Genomic DNA, 22496 nt, shown 5'->3' with positions numbered 1-22496 from the left:
TACAGGTGACTTAACTTTTTTGGAGTTCTTACAATTTAATTGTTTCTTGCAGCTATAATGGAGAATGGGATTCTGCGCGTAGGGCACTGGATGATGTTCTGTACAGGGCACAGCTGGAACTGTTCCCAGAGGCTCTTCTGGTAAGCATAAGGGACTATTCATTATGTTTTTCTTTTTAATCTGGATGGAACTCTATACAGGCAGGATAATGTTTATTTTTTTTTCTATGAGGGACGCACAATGTCTTTAAACCTTTGGATTATATGGCTACCTACAGGAGGACTGTACACTGACAAAAAATAAATAAATGTAGGCCAGACCAGGATATAAACCCTTCTATTAACAGAATGGCCTTTTTTGCTAATAGGATGGAATACTGGTCTTCTGTTCTGCTGGGACAAATCTAACAAAAATTTTTGCTAACATTTTTATTTCTTATGCTTTTTTTCTCCTTAGTAAATGTTCTCACTGCTAGAGCTGGGCCACTAAATGCTTTTCCAGCTGGTCAGCCCTGCCCTTCTCCATATTGTGGCTGTGACAGAGCGATCTAAATCCCTCAGATCGCTCCACTGTGGCAGTGGATCTTTTCCTGACGGAGCATGTGGAGCAAATGTCTGAAGCCTTACACAAAAGCTGTAATGTCAAACAAAACCAAAGAAAATTTTCAGCTCAACCTAACGACCAGCCTGCAACCAACCAAATAAAAAAAGGGGGGGGGGGACTGCGCTAATAAAATAGTGAAAGAACCAGTAACTCAAACGGGAAAGTGTTGGCTAATGAACCAAATGTAAAGCTGCACCTTACTGTGTGACATTGAACAGTGATACAAATATGGAAAAAAAAACAAGTTGCGCTAAACATTATAAACCATTTTTGAAACCAAAAATTAAAAGGTGTGTCATATGGTCAAATAGAGCTTGACAATCATGTTGCGATCATATAACATACAGAAACATTCAAACAAAAGTCCATGAGTAAAGTGATTGAGATGTTGAATCACAAAGTGATCAAAGTGAGATGCTGTTCCCCAGTGACGAAAGAAAGTCCTTTAAAAATAATATAACCAGATGAACCACCAGTATGGAGTGACAACCAGATGGCTAGAATCCTCCACCACCAAAGCAAATATGTCTGCTTACCAGAGCCCGGCGGTCCCTTGATTATAGGGGACCCCAGGTAGCCTGTAGGTAAAGGGATAATGAAGCCACGAGCTGGATGGAGCCAATCTATTGGGGATCGTCACCTCGTTCCATTAGTCCAGGGAATAAACAATCATGTTTCATAGGTTGGAAAAGCAAGAAGAGGGGGGCCTCAATAGTGTAAAACCTTTAAAACTTTTATTTTAAGAAATTGTACATGCTATTGCACTCACATTTAAGTAGTAAAAAAGAGGCTTTAAGTCCGTTGTCCCGGCCGGATACATCCAGACAACCCGTCCAAGAAGGAAAACAAAGCAGTCCAGGGGGGTGATGCCGATGTACTGCACGTTCCCGCCCTACTAGTTTCGCGAAAAATTGCTTCATTAAGGGGCACTTGATGAAACACCTATGAAACATTATCGTTTCTTCCCTGGACTAATGGAACGAGGTGACGATCCCCAATAGATTGGCTTCATTATCCCTTTACCTACAGGCTACCTGGGGTCCCCTATAATCAAGGGACCGCCGGGCTCTGGTAAGCAGACATATTTGCTTTGGTGGTGGAGGATTCTAGCTATCTGGTTGTCACTCCATACTGGTGGTTCATCTGGTTATATTATTTTTGAGGACTTTCTTTCGTCACTGGGGAACAGCATCTCCCTTTGATCACTTTGTGATTCAACATCTCAATCACTTTACTCATGGACTTTTGTTTGAATGTTTCTGTATGTAATATGATCGTAACATGATTGCCAAGCTCTATTTGACCATATGACACACTTTAAATTTTTGGTTTCACCAATTGTTTATAATGTTTAGCGCAACTTGTTTTCTTTATCGTACATCACGGGACACAGAGCTGCATATTCATTACTATGTGGGTTATAGAGTCTACCTTCAGGTGATGGACACTGGTGTAATCAATTAAACAGGAAGTTCCCTCCCTATATAACCCCTCCCCTACTGGGAGTTCCTCCGTTTTTTCATCAGTGTCTAAGGTGTTGGTCACGAGTTAACATGTGCTCTTAGGAGCTCCACTGGAGGGATCCATGCTGGATGTAAAAAGCCTCCATAAATCCGGATCCGTCCAAGGTGCTTCATAGCCAAAGTGGACGGTACCCGGGCCTCGGTACGAAGAACGAGGTTTAGCCTATAATGCCTCTCTGCGGAGGGCTGGATCCTGGGTTCCAGAACTTTGTGCCTTCTAAGGACCAAATGTTTTTTCTGCTGCCAGGGTGCTATATAGGTCCAGGGGTGTGGTGTTCCTGCCATGGACCCCGGTCCCTGAAGGTCTAGGACTATACCCACGGTGAAGGGGGAAGATTGGGCCTCTTGCTTGGCAATACCCTGCAGCGTGGAAAGGTAAGAGAGGGACCTACGGGACTTGGTTCGACAGTAGGTCTTCTGTAGGGGACTATGGGTCTCGCCTATATTATGTTTTTATGCATGGGCAATGTAAACCACAATGTCTTTTGAGACGGGATGGCTCAGGGCACCCATATACCTCCCCTAGCCGGCATGTAGCCTGGGCCACTATGTCTGTTCAGACAGGATGGCTGTAGTACCCATATATCTCCCCTTGAAGGGGCTGGTACATAAAAAAAAAAAAAATGCCCTTAATCCTATGCAAAGCATTGTCTTCCATGAGTAGCTGCAAGTCTTCTCTGTTTTTCCACTACTATGGGCAGTAAAAGACATGCCTGATGTTTTCGCTTACCATGCTTTCCAAAGACGGAAGCTTAAGTGTTAGCTGGTCTATTGTGCGTCCCACTTCCTCAGCTTCAGGCTCTACCATGTTGCACGTGCTCACCGGCTCAGTGCAGTCGCAGAGAGGGCTCTTCAAAAAGGCCCAGACGTCAGAGCTCTGTAAAGCTAGGGGGACACAAATGTAAGCACCTTGTGTGAGTTGGATACAGATTCATCTAAGACGCCTACTCCGCATCTAGCTGTGCAGATTAGCAGGCATTGTTGCTGCCAGACTATGTTCAGCTGTTGATGCACCTGGGTTAAGCTCCTCTGCTTTTAGCTTAGGACTTTGGTCTCCCCATTGAATAAGGTCAGGGGTAGGAATATAAAAAGGAATCGCCACCTGAACCTGGTGGCCCCTTATTCTCCCCTGTAGAGACAGCTCACAGATTGAGCCATCAGACCTGTCAGGCAATCAATGCAGCCTCCCCCAACATTGCAGCCACTCTGCATGTGTTTTGTTTTTTGCATCACATTTGTTGTTCTACAAGAGGTTAACTGCTATGTTCGCAGCATCCTCACAAGAAGCAAAAAAAAAAAAAAAAGCAGGGTGTGTCCCTTTTCCTGCTTTAATCCTTAAACAAAGGGAGTAGAAGAGTTGGGGATGAAGGTTCACTGTCAGAGGACAGGAGACAGGAGCTGCAGCCTAACGAGGAGAAGCTATCAATAGCCCTACAGGTTCTGATTGCACCTGCAGTCTTTTCAGAGATTCATGCTGCATATAATTTCCCTCTGCCTACTCGGCCAAAGCCTCTATCTTCTCCTTAGAGTGTAAAGAGAGGTTTTCCTATAGGTGGCTAGTAAGACCTCCATATGGTCCTCAGCCTGGTGTCGGCTTCAGGCTAACCAAATGCACATCTGAGGGATGCACAGTTGCTGGTACACATTGCTAACGTCTCTTAATTGAGGAAACGCACATCTACAGAGGATAACTTCCTTTTTTACCAGTCCGCATGTTGCATAAGATACATGAGTTTGGAATGCATGTGGGATAAAAACAAGTAACAAAGCATGTTTTATTGTGGATCGCATAAGGATACATGTTTCTGTCTGTATGGTGTTGCATGTTTGTTAGAGTTGCATAGAAAGGCTTGAGTGCATAAAGATGCTAGTTACCTGATCACTCAAGTCCTGGATTACCCAAGGATATTGGGTCACACAGAGAGACTTGTTTCCACAGAAAGGCCTAAAATCGCATAAAGACGTTTGTATGTATAAAAATGCTGGATCACACACACATGGTTACCTGATCACCCAAATCCTTGATTACCCAAGGATGTTTGGTCACACAGAAGTGGTTTGTTTCCACAGAAATGCCTAAAATCGCATAAAGTTGCTTGGATGCAAAAAAGATGCTGCATCACACATGGTTACCTGATCATCTGCGTCCTGGATTACCCAAGGATATTTGGTCACACAGAGAGGCTTGTTTCCACAGAAGTGCCTAAGTTCGCATAAAGATGCTTGTATGCATAAAAATGCTGGAATCACACATGATTACCTGATCACCCAAGTCCTTGATTCCCCAAGGATATTTGGTCACACAAAGAGGCTTGTTTCCACAGAAATGCCTAGAATCGCATAAAGAGGCTCGAAGGCATAAAAATGCTGGAATCACACATGATTACCTGATCACCCAAGCCCTTGATTCCCCAAGGATATTTGGTCACACAAAGAGGCTTGTTTCCACAGAAATGCCTAGAATCGCATAAAGAGGATTGAAGGCATAAAAATGCTGAATCACACATGATTACCCGATCACCCAAGTCCTTGATTACTCGAGGATATTTTGGTCGCACAGAGAGGCTTGTTTCTACAAGAATGCCTAAAGATCGCTTAAAGATGCTTGAATGCAAAAATAAGCTGGATCACACATGGTTGTCGGATCAACAGCGTCCTGGATTACCCAAGGATACTTGATCACATAGAGAGGCTTGCTTCACAGAAATGCCTAAAGTCGCATTAAGATGCTTGAGTGCATAAGGATGCTGGATCGCACAGGGGTGCTTGGTCACACAAGAGTCCTTGGTCACACAAGGGTTCTTGTCCGCACAGTAGTGCTTAAAATGCATAAGATGTTGATCGCATGGAAGATGCTGAATCGCATAAGGATGCATGATTACTTTAAAGTTGTACATGGCGGCCTAATTAAGCAATACAGGATTCCTTGTGTTTGCATAGAAATACGTGTCTGCATGGGTTCATGTTGCACATTGTTGCATAACACGTTTATATCGCATGCTTGCTTGCAAGATGCTTGTTCCAGAGCACACATGCTATATGCATGTTTTTCTTAAAACATATTTATATGAATTCATGCTTCCAGGAACACACGCTGCCATGTACACACACTTCCATTGAGGCATATGGCTTTAACACTTGCCACATACACACATGGGGAGCCAGTTGCATATGTGTTTATTTACTTGGGTCTGCAGAGGTTGTCTGCGTTTCGCAGGGGAACAGCACTATCTCCAGTTGGTGGTCTTGCCCTTTTGGGTTAGCCTCCGTGCCTGGGTTGTCAGGGTGCTAGGGCCCGCCTCTAGCAGGTCTGTAGGCCCAGGGTATAGCAGTAATGGCATACCGAAGCAAACTCCTGCTGATGGGTCAGTCAGTAGCATGGCTGGACCTAAGGGTGTCCAGCATGGTCAAGTATCTGGAACTCTAAAGATACATTCTTTCATTTGACAAGAAGCTGGGTATGTTTGGCACAGTCCAAAAAGGAGAGTTTTTTTTTTTTGCCTCAGACAAGACCATCGCTATAAGAAAACTGGTCTATGTGGTCACGGCAAGGAACAGTTCCTTACTTTTGGCCTTTTGATTAAGGCACTAGGGAAGATGCTGGCTTCATTTAAGACAGTTCCCTATACTAACTTTTATTCAGGGCTGTTATAAACAATATTTTGTCGGCCTAGAAAGAGTGGATCTTGACCTAGCATTATCCAAGGAACCCGGTCCCAGAGATATGCTGGAATTCCTCTTGGTGATTCTTAACTAAAAGGGTTTGCCAGGTCAGGAAGAGACCATGGCCCAGGGGAAGTAGTCAAGCTCCAAGGGAGCCTTATCTGTCAGCTAGAGCTACCGATGGAGCATCTGGCTTAGGGGCCTGAACGTTCAGGTGGCAGGTTGGTTCTGTCAGAGTACAATCAGACTATGCCATACTAGTGATTTACTTAATTTACCAAGGAGGGGCTTGTGCCTTGCCTATTGGCATTCGTCATTTCATGAAATGCAGAATTGGCAGACGATTCGCTGGAGCCGTCAACAAGTGTCTCCGGGAGAATGACCTCTACACCCCGACTGTTTTCCTGACCAAATGTCACAGAAATAGTACCCTGTACATAAGATGTATTGGCGTCCAGGCTCAACAAGAGATTGAACAGCTTGGGGTCAAGGATAAAGGATCCACCCGCATGCGGGGCAGATGTGTTTTTAATCCGAGGGGGGGGGGACCAGTTGTCACTGGTTGTGTCTCTCCCCCCAGTGCCGCGACTTTTGTGGCTTCTATGCAACATTTAGAGGAGAACGGAAGCTGGCCTGATTACTCCGGCATAACCCTGACGACCTCTCGGTGCAGGAACAGTAAGGGTGGTAGTAGAGGACCCACAGTCCCTTACATCTTGTCCAGGCCTACTTTGCAGGGGGTATTACATTCTGCCTTGCAACAGGTGAATTAATGGTCTGGCTATTATAGACCACATTCTCGAGGATCGGGGCTTTCAGAATCAGCGGCAATTCCCTTGATTCATACAAGAGAGCTGGCCTCCAGGACCAGATAGCCTACGGTCTGGAAGGCCCAGGTTCCTGGTGTGAAACCAGATGGTGGCATCCGTGGAAGTTTGTCAAAGGTAAAATTCCTGCCTTCCTACATTTGGAAAGGAGACGGAGCTAGCCTTAAGTTATATCAAGGATCCGATCTCGGCCTTGCTTCCAAAGGTCGATTACTTCACACTCTTTGGTCCGGGCTGTTATGCACGTCACCCCTTGTATAAGTCCACCAGTTAGGTCGCCCTTGTGCTCGGAGGATTGGCTCTAGTTTTGTCGGCTTACAGGGTCAGCTCCTTGGGCCGATGCACCATATTTCCCTTCATCCTTTAACAAGGGAATTGGTGTTCTTGGTTGTGGTAGCCTCCAAGAGTTTCAGTATTGGCAACTTTCTTGGTATAGAGCCATACTCAATTATTCTTACAAGTAGAGTGATTTTCATCCTCACCCAACCTTATTTACTAGAAGGATCTAGTATTCATTTGAATCTAGATATTCTTACCTTCCCTTTTTTCAAAACCTTGTTTCACGGAAGGAAAGGTTATTGCTTTTCTCTCAATTGAGATGAGAGCAGTTAAATACCTATCTGAAGGTTTCAGATATAGAAAGCTGACGTTTTTATTGGGCTGCCAGAAGACCCTAGATGGGCAGGCAGTGTTCAGGTCAGCTATTAAAATGGTTACACTCTCTCTCTCGTTGGAGTAAGAAGGGTCTAGGCCTATCTGAAGCGGCTGCTCGGATACGGAAAACTGATGTTGTTGCGCTACCAGGAGGCCCCAGGAAAGGGCAGGCAGCGTCTAAAATCAACTGTTTTTAAGGTTGATTCATCAGGTTATTATTCAGGCTTGTGGTTAGAGTACAATTCCCCCTGTTTTTTTGTGGGGGTGCTCCCTACCAGGATGGTAAGCGCTTTATGCGCAATGCATTTCCAAGCCTTTATGACGCAGATTTTCAAGGCCGCAACTTGGTCATCTGTGCTTACGTTCACTAACTCCTATCAGGTGAACATAAGACGGCAAGAGGATGCAGCCTTTTGGCGCAGTATGCTGCAGGCAGCATTATAGGTCCTCACGTCTGATGGCGGTCTGCGTTGTTGGTGTCTCCCTCCCCTCAGTAAGCATTGCTTTGGGACATCCCACATAGTAATGAAAATGCAGCTCTGTGTCCCGTGATGTACGATAAAGAAAAAGGGATTTTTATAACAGCTTACCTGTAAAATCCTTTTCTTGGAGTACATCACGGGACACAGAGCTCCCACCCCTCTTGTTTGGGGATATTGGGACACTTATTGCTTTGCTACAAAAACTGAGGAACTCCCAGTAGGGGAGGGGTTATATAGGGAGGGAACTTCCTGTTTAATTACACCAGTGTCCATCACCTGAAGGTAGACTCTATAACCCACATAGTAATGAATATGCAGCTCTGTGTCCCGTGATGTACTCCAAGAAAAGGATTTTACAGGTAAGCTGTTATAAAAATCCCTTTTTTTTTCCAACCAACCAAATTAGCCTGTCTTAACAGTATGCGTTAAAAACCGGGGTTTGGTTTGCACACATTTGCAAATGCATGCATAAGCTGCAGAGCCACTTCATAGCACCACAGGATTATCTGCAGTCCTAACTCTAAATTTTTCAAAGTATTTTTCATGGTAGAAGCACATCCATTAAAATGGATAGACTGAGGGCAGGTGAGCGGAGATACGGGCAGACAGATGCAGTCTGCATGACTCTGATCATTGGTGTAATGCTTTACAGGTCCCCAACAATAACACAATTATAAATGCATTGCCTACAAAAATGTGCATTTATTACTTTTTTTTGTAAAGGTGAACTTTATCCTTTAAGTCTCTTTAGGGGCTGGATTAGTTTATTTTCCCCATATCCAAAGGGCTTTGTCCATTGGCGAGCCAATATCCCCAGGGCTGTTTTGCCTCTTCAAGGCAAGTGGTTCCTTCCATGTTGGAAGATTCTGCCTAGGTCAGGCTGCCTGGTTAAGACTCTGGTAGACACTATCTAGGTGCTGCCGGGCATTCACTACCAAGGAGTGGGGCAATAACTTGGAAGAACGGGTTCTTCTCAACTAGTAGCCTCTGGACTGAGAAGAGAGGTTCATCTAGGTGCACATCAGACCCTGCATGGCAGGTGGAAATCCTCTGTCCCTTTTTGTCTTCTTGGATTGTTAGCAGGCTGAACACACTAGTTTTTCTGCTGCAAGTATTCTCTGCCTGGGAGTATATTTTGATGACTTGTGGGACCCGTATACCTTGGTTACATTCTTCCTCCTTGCTGGATCAGTAGCTGCTTTACAGTGGTTTTTCGAATGCCTTCCCTGGTTCTGCCCTTTAATCAGGGTGATACTTTTAGCGTTACAGCTAAGGTACTGAGGCTTCACTGGATCTGGGAGATTAGGAGCTTTCTTAGACTTTTATTGAGGTTAGGCAGGGTCAGCAGGATCATTCTGATTCCATTCTTGCCTACACTTGCATGTGCTCTTCACATGAACCCCGTGGGAACCCTTACCTAGTGAAACTGGTTGTCAGACAAGACAATCTATTTAGCCAGTTTTCATTCTATTGAACTTGTGGGGTCAGACCTTTCCATGCAGATCAGCTCACTGGACCTGCTGATCCTAGTTTCCTTTTTGGGACCTGTTCTGTCTGGGGGCTCACCCTATTTTTTGTTGACCGCATCAGGTTGTGGGTCTTCTCTTCCCTTCATGGGAATTAATTTTGGAATGGGAATTTTTTTTTTTTTTTGTGAATTTTCTATGTAGCCCTATCACAGTAGTTCAGGTTCAGTACCTTTAACTTCCTTGTTGAGTCTTTCCCACTGGTGGTTATCTATCTTCTAGATGTTGAGGATCAGACTGATTCTGTGTCTTCACTTAGGTTGTGTAGGCAGATTCCCCTATTGGTAGGGGGCTCCACCCTTACTAGGATCAAATTTATGTTTTTGTCCCTCAGGTGGCTACAGGGAGTCCCCAGTTCTCTCATTGGGCCTGTTGGCAATTGTGTTGCCCACCTCTCAGTTGGACTGCTTTTGGGCGTTCCAACAGTGTCTGAACTCCGGTCTCTCAATTAAAGAAAATATAATGTTTCTAGTATTGTGTCCATTGTAGTGCACATGTTCCTTGTTTGTGTATATGGTCCTGGTGCATTTATACCCTGGGCTGGCCTGGCAAATCCAGTTCTCCTGTTGGCAACAGTATTACACAAAGGTTTAAGATTTCCTGTAACTCAATGGACTCCAAGAAAAAGGATTTTAGAAATCGAATGTTTTATTTCTTCATGCATGACCTATCAAAGAGCATGAGTATGTATACCCAAATACCTAATGATACAAATAAGGAAGAATCTAGGCTATCCTGAAAGGTATCGCCTAAATTCAAAACTTTCTGAATGAAAAGACCAAAATAAGTTAAAATTAACTGGTCTTGTTTCAGTGTTTTCTCAATCGGATCATGATCAAATGTTGGGGGTATGAAAAGCTTACACATTTTTCACCTATATGGCCTTATGATATAGCCTGTGTTCCATTACTGGAACAGCATTCGCTTTATAGAATGTATGCGTTGGATTGGTAAAATTTGGGTTTTTGGTTCAAGTAAGGGAGGGTTATAACCTCCTAAAAGTTTTTTGCCCATCTGTGTCCAATAGGGGAATTTTTTCCTGTCCCATAGCCAAAACAGGAAGGTAGGGGAAAACGCTCCAAAGTGAAGGTATCTCTGTGTGTTACCAGGGTTTCACCTCTATTGCTGTTCCCATGTCAACCCAAAATGTGGAATTTTTTTTTTTTTACTTTCAATGATGATGGTAAATAGGACAAATAGAATGATTCTCCCTTACGGGGGCACAGACGGCAAAAAAAACCAACATTTTCTAAACCCACCCCACTCTATGCAAAACAAAAAAAAAGCTTTGCTTTTTAGTTACACTTTTTACAAATTAAAGTGATTGATGTATATTTATGAAGAAAAAAATGTCTGTTAATCCTTTCCTTTTCTTTTTCTCATTTTGAAAACTTGAAAATGTCATGTTAAATTGATTGATACAGATCCCCTTTCTCCAGTTTGTATGAACCCACTACATAGTGTTTATCCCAATACACTATTTCTCCTGCAGTCTCCTGATTGTCATACAGTATATACACATCCTGACGCAGTGCTGTCTTTTTTTTCCAGGTTGCAAATGCAATAAAGGCTTCATTACCCCAAGCTGCTATTAAGGGAACTAAGGGAGGTACTAAAAGCATACAGGTTGAAATTGCTCCAACCTCCTCTAGGATATCTAGAAATGCTGTCACCAGTATGTCTATAAGAGGCCACAGGTGGAAACGAAATGGTGAGGATTTTAAAAATGTTTTTTTTTCTCTAATGCTTTACCCAATACCACTTGCTACTAGTGAGTGGTGGTTGTTTCAAGCAAACTTACTTTATTTTGGTTATATGAAGCAATGCATCTGTCACCATTTTTAAAAACTTGTAATGTGTTGTTTTTTTTTTTTTTTCATGATTTTAGAAGACATGCAATTGCTATTGTTCCTGTAGTCTTCTGTGGGCATAATGTTTGTTGTAGACCATTTTGGAAGCTGTTCAAATCTCAGAATAGGGTCAAAAGATATGCCTCTGAAGACCTTAACATAGAACGAGGGCACAGTGAAATGAGCATAAAGAGCAGATGTACTTGCACACATCACTCACTCAGCCTTCACCCAAACTCATGGAGTGTGCTTCTCCTCAAATCAAAACTGTCCAGGCCAAAATGTATGCTAACAATGTGCAGTCTCCTTACGATTGGAAGTGTATTTGATCATCTTCAAATTGATTTTCTCTTTGCCACTATAAACAAGGCTTCAAATTCTATATCTGGATGGATCATGCCCACCCTAAACCTAAAGTTAAACCATATTTTAATTGCAAGGTGTTTCAGAAATGCCATATTGATTTTTCTCCAGCCTCTTTAAAGACCTTTTTTTTTGTCCTAGATGCCCTCGCTACAGTGGCGGGTGGCCCCCCCCACCAGAACACACCAGTTGGCGTTTTAAGCCATTGGCTGAGAGCACTGATCGGATGCTGATCGGCAGACCTTTTCCGGTCGGCTGATATTCGCTCGTGTACACGCCACTTTAGGGTGCCATTCAGTAGTGTGTGTTTTACTATGTGTTATGGAAGTAGAGTTCCTCTATAAAGGGATTCTGTCGGGTATATACTATGGTATCATTAATAGATTGGATTTTTTGTAAATCTAACCACAATTTAAACATTATGCTTGCTTGAAATACTGTTAAAATACCGGTAATTAAGAAAGCTTAATGTTCTGTCAGTATTTCAGATTGCAGTTTGCTGGTGAATATGCAGCATTCATTATACATATTTTACAATCTGCTACATTTTTCCTGCCCATTTTGTTCACTATAACGGATTGAGCATTGCTCAGTGTACGCTGATAAAACAATCCAGGACTGTTTCCATGCATAATTCAGAGCAGACAATTTTGCAATTGAAGAGATTTATGTTTCATCAGACTGCTCCAATCATGCCATCGTTTCTCACATTTGTGTTGTTAAGTGCATGTGATTGTTTTGTGATTTCATAGAGCACCATTTATCTCCCAGGATCAGACGGCTGCATAATGAGCAAGAGTTTTGTATCAATTTTCTGGTGGAACATCCAAACTTCTTGTGTTTCATGTAGCCGTTATGTTAACTACTGTAATAATGAAGCAAAAGTAATTCCCTTAACGCGTGTAAACCCATAGACCTGTAGCTGGGCCGACCATATTTTTTATTGAAAGCAGGTGCAGTGCGACCAAACCTACTTTGTGCAATGGGACATCTTGTCTTGGATTTGTGCCCTGGAGTAAAGCAATTGCAAAGCGTCATCATAATGGTGGCCACACTATAATTTTTCTTTTCAAGTTTAATCATAATTTTTTAGTACAATTGGTTGTTCTTTTCATGCAGTATAACTGTGGCCAAAAGTTTTGAGAATGACACAAATATAAATTTTCACAAAGTCTGCTGCTTTAGTTTATGCAAAGGGTCAATATTTGCAATGTTGACCCTTTTTTTTTTCAAAACCTCTGCAATTCTCCCTGGCATGCTGTCAATCAACTTATGGGCCACATCCTGACTGATGGCAGCCCATTCTTGCATAATCAATGCTTGGAGTCTGGGGAGTTTCTTGGCCATGGACCCAAAATGTCGCTGTTTTGTTCCCCAAGCCACTTATTTATCATTTTCTAGGAAAAGTTGCTCTCGGAGGAAGTTTTTGCACCATTCTTTTATTCATGGCTGTGTTCTTAGCTGAGAAGCAACCCCACACATGAATATTCTCAGAATGCTTTACTGTTGGCATGGCACAAGACTGATGGTAGCACTGACCTTTTTCTTCTCGGGACAGGGTTTTTTTCTGGATGCCGCAAACAATTGGAAAGGGGATTCGTTTGAGAAGATGCCTTTACCCCAGTCCTCATTAGTCCAAGCCCTGTACCTTTTGCAGTATATCAGTCTGTCCCTGATGTTTTTGCTGGAGAGAAGTGGCTTCTTTGCTGCCCTTCTTGACACCAGGCCATCTTCCAAAAGTCTTTGCCTCACTGTGCATGCAGATGTACTCACACCTGCCTTCTGCCATTCCTAAGCAAGCTCTGCATTGGTGGTGGCCCGATGCCACAGCTGAATCAATTGTGGGATGGTCCTGTCCTTGCTGGACTTTCTTGTGTGCCCTGAAGCCTTCTTCACAAATGCAATGGAAATGTTTTTAATGGGATTAAGTTAATTTTCATTTCAAAGAGGGACTTGGCAAATAATTGCAATTTATCTGATCACCCTTCATAACATTCTGGAGTATATGCAAATTTACAATATAAACACTGAGCCAGCAGACTTTGTGAACATTAATCTTTATGTAATGCTCAAAACTTTTGACCACGGCTTTAGAGGCACACATGTGCCTCTTTATTTCGAATAAGAAAACAATTTTCTCATATAAAGAAAAGTAATTTGCCAGGTTCCTGGTGAAATTGCAGAATGAATAATTTTGTAAGCACTCAACACCTATTGCAGAACTAAGCATTGTCGGCTCAATCTGATTGCTGTTCCACTTGACTCACATCTAATCAAAAACACAACTATACATGCCACGGTCATTGGATGATCAGACTAAAGCAAGTGCCAAGGAATTTTGCATTCCGTGTGGAAACTTCTAGATAGTAACAGCTTATTTGTTAAATGGGAGACTTGCTCATCACATATTCAGGCTCTGCTTCCTGTGCATTACTACTCTCCTTTTCCCAGTGCTAGTCTTGGTCATTTGAAAACAATGTTTGTGGCTTATATCTGCTCTCAAATGTTGTGTATAGAGTGATAGCATGGAGCCATTGAGGCTAATCAACATACATTTAGGTCTCTTGACTCCTTTCCTCCTGGCACCAGCTTTTTGGCAGAATAAAATATGACACATGTAACGTGTTTAGGTGCATCAACCACTTGATTCATTTCATTGGTCAGAATGATTTATTCTGCCCATTGAAATTAACATTCAAGAGCTAAATGTGCCTATCATTAACATGCAGTTTTACATGTGTGAAACTTCTTCTTTTTTTATTTTTTTTCCCCCTGACAAAATGCTGCTATTCCTGGGCACGCAGGCAGTGGGGTTTTTCTTCTGCCTCTGAATGCCACTGTTTACAAACGCTAAACATCCATGTGTGCATGGACACATAGGCTACCATGCAAGAGCATTTAAAGACTTATGGTGCTTTTTTTTCTGTCCCCAACAGCCACTTTAAAACGTTCACGTGTATGAGGCCTTAAAGTAATATTGAACTCAAAACCAAAAATGTTATGTATTGCAGCTTACCAACTGAATTGGATGTGGTGGCTGCATCAGATTTTTTTTTTTTCTTTTCTGTTTTCACCTAGAGATCTGGCCAGTATTAGCGTGCCTCCACTCTGGATGAAGGCACACAGAGGGCTGAACTTGATCATTGTAAACTTCCCTATCACTGTTAAATGGCTTTTCTTATGCCTGTAACTGATACATTTGCTAGAGAGCTTGTTCTTTAAAAAAAACAATACTTACTGGCTGGATCAGCAGGTGAAAATAGAGGGAAGAAAGCCTAAAAAACAACAAATCCAGCCAACACATCTAAGAAATGGTAAACTGCAATGTAAATAATAGTTTTCTTCTGGGTTTAATACCACTTTAAAATATGAACGACTAAGATTGTGAGAATTATGAAAGCCTTATAAAAAGTAATATAATAAATGTGCACTTTGTCCGTTTAAAATTCTTCAAAAGTGCTAAAGAATTTTAGAAGCATCATTTATTCAATCCTTGGTTTGCTTTTCAAATCCCCCCCCCCCCCCCACCAAAAAAAACAAAAAACAAAGTCCCCCAACCCGACAGGTGAAAAAGAAATCCTAAAAAAAATGAGAACTAATGTAATCATCACATGATATAGCTGCAATATAATAAATGAGTTGGGCTTTAAGCAAATTGTATAATCTGATTGTGAGCAGTGATCATTTAAACTATCCCCATATCTCATTGATAAAAAAACACCTTAGCAAGTTGTAGTGAGCAGACATGTCCTGGGCAGAGGCACATATATATCACACCTTACAGGGCAGACCCCCCCCCCCCCCACTAACACCCCAGGGGGGTGGTGTCTGAATTATGCTCATTAAAATGAATGGACACAGCCAGGTGATGAGCATTTCCAGGAGGACCCCCCTCCCCTTATATCTCCTATGTGGGGGGAGCATTATACAATCACTGATGACAGGGATGGGGGGTGTCATCTCCATGCTGGGTCACTGAACCCCCAGAATCAGGGGGAAACCCCCAAACCGACACTGACATTAGACAGCCTGACACCCCCGGTACATGTCATCACCCTGATCCCACGGTACCTGGAGCGCTCCGCTGTCCCCCATGCTCGGAGCGGAAGTTGATGCCTGTTGCCAGGATATGGGTAGACGTGCACAGGAGAGGTTATGTGGCTGGAAGCGGTTGTCATGGTGACCGGACGGAGCAGGGGAAGGAGCCAGCGATCAGAGGGGGATCCTCCCTCTCCTCTCCTCCTCTCTCTCACTCCCCCCTTGTAACTTACCCTTCTCCCCTTACCTGCCATCCATTGGGCTGGGGGGAGAAATCACAATAAGGAAGACGGAGCCCGGGAGTGAAGACAGGTCTCACTGATGGCGGCTCCTCCGATCTGCCTGCCAGAATAGAGCTGTGTGTCGTCCTCTTCTTTTTCTTTTCCCCATGCCACCCCTGTACCCACTGCCGCCTTGAGGCCTGGCCTCGGTGGCCTTGTCGGGAATCCGGCCCTAGGGGTACTGAGACCAGGGGAGAGAAAAAGTATGTGCTGCTTGGGTGGAGTAGTGTTGGGACAGAGTCATGCCATTACATCTTAACCCCTTTCCCCTACTGGCACCCTGAACATAATATAAATAAAAATTATATACATGTTACCCTTTAACTTGGCACCTTTTAGAATTAATAAAGAATACATGGAATAATAGAAATTGAGAAAAAATAGACCCACTGCAAATATTTCTCTTGTCATGGAATCGTTCCTACTTTTTAATTAAAAAATCTGTTTTTCTATGAAGTATTTTTGCTTTGGATACAAATGTTTATCCATTTTATAATCATAGACTAATCCTCCCAACCGCTATCCAAGTCTTCTCTCATCCTATTTTATCAATCATGTCAGTGCTAAACATGCATTATGTAAGTCCACATTTAAACTGGGAATTTGACTACATTTTAAATAGATAGTAGATGTAGGAGAGCAGCTGTGGCTTTAGAAGTTAATCATTTAGATAGATCGGATTCTTAATTTATAAAACTGCTTCTGTAGCTTAAAATGTAATAAGAAAAAATGGTGAGAGTGATACTGCTGGGCTGCATAGACTAAATTATAGCCAATGGTTGTGTGGCCAACACTGTCTAAAATAATTTAGCAGAATTTACCACGTTTCTAAATGCTGAATAATGGATACGTCGGTTATTACTGTAGGAACTCGGATTAATAGTGCTATAGATGTTCTTTGGTCATGTGTGTTAACAGTTCATATAGTTTTGTGTTGAAGGTAAGTAGTATACTCATTTAGAATCGGGGACTCTTAGATTTTCCTAACAAAGGGCCAGTTTTTTGTCCTTTTAGACAATAGGGGGGAAGACTGAGGTCATTGGGAGAAGAAATTGTCATAGTGCCCATGGTAAACAAAGCTTCAGACTTGGGGACTTAGTGAGAATACCTAGAACCTGTTGGTGAAAAGAGGAATAATGCTCCATTATTGATGCCAGTGGGTAGAATTGTTTCCAATCACTGGCATCAGTGGAAAGGATAGTGCCCCATTGTTGGAGCCTGTGGGAAAAATTGTGCGCCATTTTTTGTGCAAATAAGAATTGTGCCCTTTGGTGTCAGTGGGCGGGTGTTTGCACTATTGTTCGTGCTAGTGGGAGAAATGGTGCCCCATTGTTGGCGCTGGCGAAAGGAATTGTCTTGTCATTGGGAAGAATATTTCCTGATTTATGTCAATGGAAAGAATGCCCCAGTGGTCAGATAAGGGCAAACAAAGGGCCACATTCAGCCTACAATTTAAGGGTCATCTATTTTAGAATGTTAACCACTTGGACTAAATGTATTCAGACAACTCACTGTTTTTTGTTTGTTTTTTCTTCCCTATAACGATCCTTAATTTGATATTTGTCAAGCTTAAACCATAACTAATGTCTAACTGGTTTACATTTGTTCATTATTCATGTAACATTTGTGTTGATGTTCATTTACATTGCTTGTTTTGTCTTCAATTCCCTCCATTGTCATTTCAGCCATTACCTTCCTTTTTTTCTTTTTTTTTTTCTTCCATCTAGAACAAAATGACACTAATATTGACTCATCAGACATGGGCAACATTGTCATACCCGAGATTAGTGTCACCAATGTGCCAGGAGACAGAGCCGCCAATGGGGAGAGAATCAAACCACTAGCAGATAATGATGCTCTGCATGAAAACTGTTCAGAGTCTAGAACTGAGGGCAAGCCTGAAATCAGAAGGCAAAAATCTGTAAGGAGATTGATGGAGGACGGGATGTCTTCACATGGCAGAGTGCAGTGTTAATCACTTGTTAGATGATGGGCACAAGGTACCTGCAAGTGAAAGGGTCACAATGCATGGGTGCGCATACTAAAAAATTTTTATTTTTTTTAATGACTGCAGTCAAGCATGCATATCTGTTTGGTACCATAAACAATTCCACCTGAATTGCTTTAACTTTCTTTATAGGCAATTAGGACATTTTTGAGTAAGGTGGGGTTTCTCTTGATTTACCAGTTAAATCTTTTTCCTGTGTTTACAGAATACTGAAATCTCATTGGGTGCCATAGATTTACTGCACTTTGAACATAATCATTACACTAAATCTATATTTACTCATGAAGTTGTCCTTTTCGTAGGTCTTAAAATCTTGTTACCTTCAACATGACCCACTACATAAAGAAGAAAATACTTTGCTCCTGGCTTTTTCTTTTCTATACCATTCAGATTGAAATTATCTACCATTTTAAAGCAACCCTCCTTGAAGTGTATGTGTACCTAAAACATTTTTATTACATTTTGGATACAGGGATGAGGGTTTAGAATCCCGGTCAGGTGTCTATTACTGTCTGTCTTCTAGCATATGCACAGGAATAAAATTGCCATATTGATCAGTGTTTACCAGAGGTGCTCGGTGGGTAAGTCTTTTTGGTTTCACTAGGAAATGTCCTAATCGGTCAGGTATTTTTTGAGTTTAGTTTTTTAAACTGAGCATTCATGCTTGAACTGATTCCTTAGCTATATGCTGGAAGCATGGAACACTAACATACAATAAGCTGCATGCAAATATTGCATATATCTATACCTATAGTAGATATAAGTAATGTTCCTTAAAATGCAGATGCATAGAGATGACAGAAGAGAACTTATTAAAGTCGGTGTGCATCATGTGACCTTTCCATTTGTCTGCCCTTGAATTTTAGAGGTTTGTAGTGGATTGGTGTGCCTTTCTTTTCTCGTGTTTGTGGTATAAGCAGGCATTCATAAATTTGGGTGATCTTTAAAATCTGTTCTTATGCATGGTTAACCACTTGACTTTTCTCACAATCAACGTATGCATGCTTCCTCTTTGTTCTTACAGTTTTTATGAATTTGCACCAAAAGCACACTTACATTTTTGTGATAAACCTAATGATGTGATGGAGGAGGATTGGAAATGTAGATGCTGGATTGTGTTTTGGCTATTTTTGCATCTTTGGCCAGTGAGGTGTAAAAATTACTTTAGTCCTGTGTGCCTCCATGTTTGTTTGCTTTTATAGCAACAGTAGGAGGTAAGGTTGTGGAAGTATAATAGGCATGCTCATAACCTGCATACACACAAGTTCCATAAAAAAATGGAAGGTCTGCTTACTGCCAGCCCCTTTCCTCCAAACAGAATTAGTATAAAAAAAAAAAAAAGTTGACGAGAAAAATGCCAACCTTGGCCCCTGCTTCCAATTCTTTCTAAGGAGGCAGTGATGAGGCACCAGTGTCACAAATGCCTACCAGAATTGTCAGAAGCCAGAGCCAAGGTAAGTCTTGTGTCAGCAGATTTTTTTTTTTTTTTTCCCCAGATTTTTTTTTTTTTTTAAGAAATTTCCTTGGGGGTATTGGACTGGCGAACCGTTTATTTTTCAAGAAATGTGTGCTGTTTTACTGGTATAGTAGTTTGGGCTCAACAGCAGCCTTTAAAAATGTGTGCAACCCTCTATCCTTAAAGCGGGAGTTCACCCATTTATACATTTTTTTTTTCTCCCCTTAGATTCCTGCTCGTTCGGTCTAGGGGAATCGGCTATTTGTATTAAAATATGATCCGTACTTACCCGTTTTCGAGATGCATCTTCTTCCGTCGCTTCCGGGTATGGGTCTTCGGGAGCGGGCGTTCCTTCTTGATTGACAGTCTTCCGAGAGGCTTCCGACGGTCGCATCCATCGCGTCACTCGTAGCCGAAAGAAGCCGAACGTCGGTGCGGCTCTATACTGCGCCTGCGCACCGACGTTCGGCTTCTTTCGGAAAATCGTGACGCGATGGATGCGACCGTCGGAAGCCTCTCGGAAGACTGTCAATCAAGAAGGAACGCCCATTCCCGCAGCCCATACCCGGAAGCGACGGAGAGGATGCATCTCGTAAACGGGTAAGTACTGCACATATTTTAAAACAAATAGCCGATTCCCCTAGAGAAAACGAGCAGGAATCTAAGGGGAAAAAGTGCCCTCTAAGGGTGAACCCCCGCTTTAAATCCTCTTCCTTCACTTCATATTGTTTGCTGCAAAATCACTGGTACATTTGAATGTTTGACTTTTCTTTTTTAATAAATAGGTAAGTATATCGGACACTGCTTGAAATAATTATGCCTTAAATAATGCTGCAGCAGTACACTTTTTGCTGCTCCTTGAACTATGGCGTTAATTTTTTATTAATTTTTTATACATCTGTTACTTCAGACTCCGCAGAGTTGACCCTACCGGATGAGTTATCTGAAATAGCCGAGGTGGATGAAGGTTTCTGTTCCAGGGCAGCCTCGAGCTCAAGCCAATCGGCCATGTCTCACAGCAGCAGCGGTAGCTTCAGTAGGCCGCCTTTGGGTAAAACCCAGAGGAGATCTCTCGGATCCAGGGCCGGGGGTAAAGAAAGGGAATCCACAGGGGATCCTTCCCGTGAGCATCTCAACAGGAAGCAGAACCAGAGAGCTATGAGTGAGAATTTAGAGCTAGTATCTCTAAAAAGGCTGACTTTGACAACTAGCCAGTCGCTTCCTAAACCTGGCAGCTATAGTCTGGCACGGACTGCAACAGCTATGTTCAGTAAATCCTTCGAACAGATGAGTGGAGGAGCTCCTATACACAATGTCTCAGGTGTCAACATTGCTGGTGCAAGCACTAATGTCCAAACAAATAGATTTAGTGCATGCAGCCTACAAGAAGAGAAACTGGTGTACATTTCTGAAAGGACTGAGCTTGTCCTGCCTGGCAAAAGCCACCAGAGATCCCCGAGTATCTGCATTACTCTGTCTACTGACTAGACCTACAGAAGAAGCGCCATAAAATAGGAAAGCCAAACGAGCTGTTCCCTATTACCCCCAAATTTGAATCAAAACACAATGGAGCAGCTTTGTAGAAGTGACTGACTTGTAGTTTACCAAAGTTTTTACGTGATATCTTAATTGAAGCGTTAAGCAATTTATATAAATTGGATAAATAACCAGTCATAACTTTTTAGCATTTTTTGGATATGTCGAGGGTGCATCCTTGAACACCCACCAAACTTTGTGTTACTTAGATGTATTTATGGTTTTATTTGCCCTTCAAGTATAAAGTATTGTTTCTTGTCTAGAGAACATATGTTTATTATGTCAACTTTAAGCTATGGAAAAAAATAAATGCAGCTGGTTAGGCACAAGGGTGATATGTGTGACATCACTGGTTTGCTGTTGAGCAGCTTTTTCAAATAACAATCTCTACTATGTTCCTGTGGGTTGATGGTCATTTCTTTCAGTGTGAATGCAGTTGTCCTGGAATGGCCTGCACAATGGTCTTTCACCAGCAGATGGCAATGCGGTGTACCATGCACAAGTGTTTTCTAGTTTTTGTCTAGGGAAAAATAGCGTGTTGGTGGAATGGCTTTGTGAATTACTGTAATTTTCTACCTGAAAATGTCTGTAAAATGTTGGTTGTTTTTATTTTCTAACATTTAGAAAACGATATTGATGCTTTTGAAGATCTTGAAATGGTAATGTTAAAACATTTTGCCTTTTATGGCCATTTTATTGTCTTTATGGGAACTGCCTAAAAGCTATGATGTAGCTGTTTTTTTACCAAGTCTCAGTCATTTCAAGTACAGTTAAGGTAAGAGATGATGAAAATATCAACAGACATTAAAACCCCAGAGGGAGGTGGAGCACTGAATCTGGGTATTGGTAAGTATCCCAATAAGATGTGACATCAAGTTTTGAGGTAGCTTCCAAGTGCATAAAGAACCTTGACTCTGCACCAAGATATTGTCCATCCACATAAAGATTATTATATTCAAAAATAAGTGCAACACGATCATAAATGGAATAAAATTAAAACACGCACTTCTTAACATGTGATGACGTACGATTCACAACAATCTTAAATTTATATATAACACACACACACATATCGTTAAAAGTTAAAATGCATGAGTAACAATGTGCAAGTCAATGATCTGCATTAATGTGGCCAAAATCGTGATAAATAAACCTAAAACATCTGTGCTATGTATTGCATGTATAAGTGCATTTAATATACTGTGTTCAAAACGCCAAAAAACAATTACATCGATCTCCAAAAGGTCTTGGTGTTGAAGAAAGACGGTCATTCCCAATGATAATTCAAGAAAGATTGCTGTGTACACCACCAATTACAGTATCTGCTCACCTCAATATAAAATTGAAGAGCACCTTGCTCTTTAAGGCTCCAATAACTCTCCAGATGTGTTCGGGAGCTTAATCGCCACCATGGATCACCGTACTCTCCAGAAAGCAATTACCAGTACTTCTAGTTAATGGTTCTCAAAAGAAATAACTCCCATTTTACAGTATTAAAAACACCATACACTTTATTAAAACATCAGAAATCCAGAGGAGATATATTCACGTAATCCAGTGCACAAATCCCGTGCACTGGAACAATTGCCTCTTTACTAAAATAGTGTTGCCTTCTTAATGAACAATGCAAGCATGGTTTTCGCATATAAGTAAGTTTCCTTCCTGCTCTACGTGCTAATGTCATAA

The 22496-nt window shown here is 42.0% G+C and overlaps 1 protein-coding gene across 6 annotated transcripts in view; it reads left to right on the top strand.

The window, feature by feature from the left end:
* The window catches only part of FAM126A (family with sequence similarity 126 member A), a 136156-nt gene extending 114172 nt beyond the window's left edge, over window positions 1–21984 (top strand). For 2 of the 6 annotated variants that reach the window (XM_040352840.1, XM_040352838.1), the window contains exons 9-11: window positions 53–140; window positions 10830–10989; window positions 20185–21984. In XM_040352840.1, the coding sequence (XP_040208774.1) occupies window positions 53–140; window positions 10830–10989; window positions 20185–20762 (826 nt within the window). In that variant the 3' untranslated portion in view covers window positions 20763–21984. Of the gene's footprint in view, window positions 1–52; window positions 141–10829; window positions 10990–17537; window positions 17811–18602; window positions 19159–20184 lie in introns of those variants that run through there. The other 4 variants (XR_005749395.1, XM_040352843.1, XM_040352841.1 and 1 more) reach the window with 4 other exon arrangements.
* Window positions 21985–22496: the final 512 nt, after the last annotated feature.

This window comes from Rana temporaria, chromosome 5 (genome assembly GCF_905171775.1).
Source record: "Rana temporaria chromosome 5, aRanTem1.1, whole genome shotgun sequence".
Taxonomy (NCBI): Eukaryota; Metazoa; Chordata; class Amphibia; order Anura; family Ranidae; genus Rana; species Rana temporaria.
This window is presented reverse-complemented; position numbering and strand designations above follow the sequence as displayed.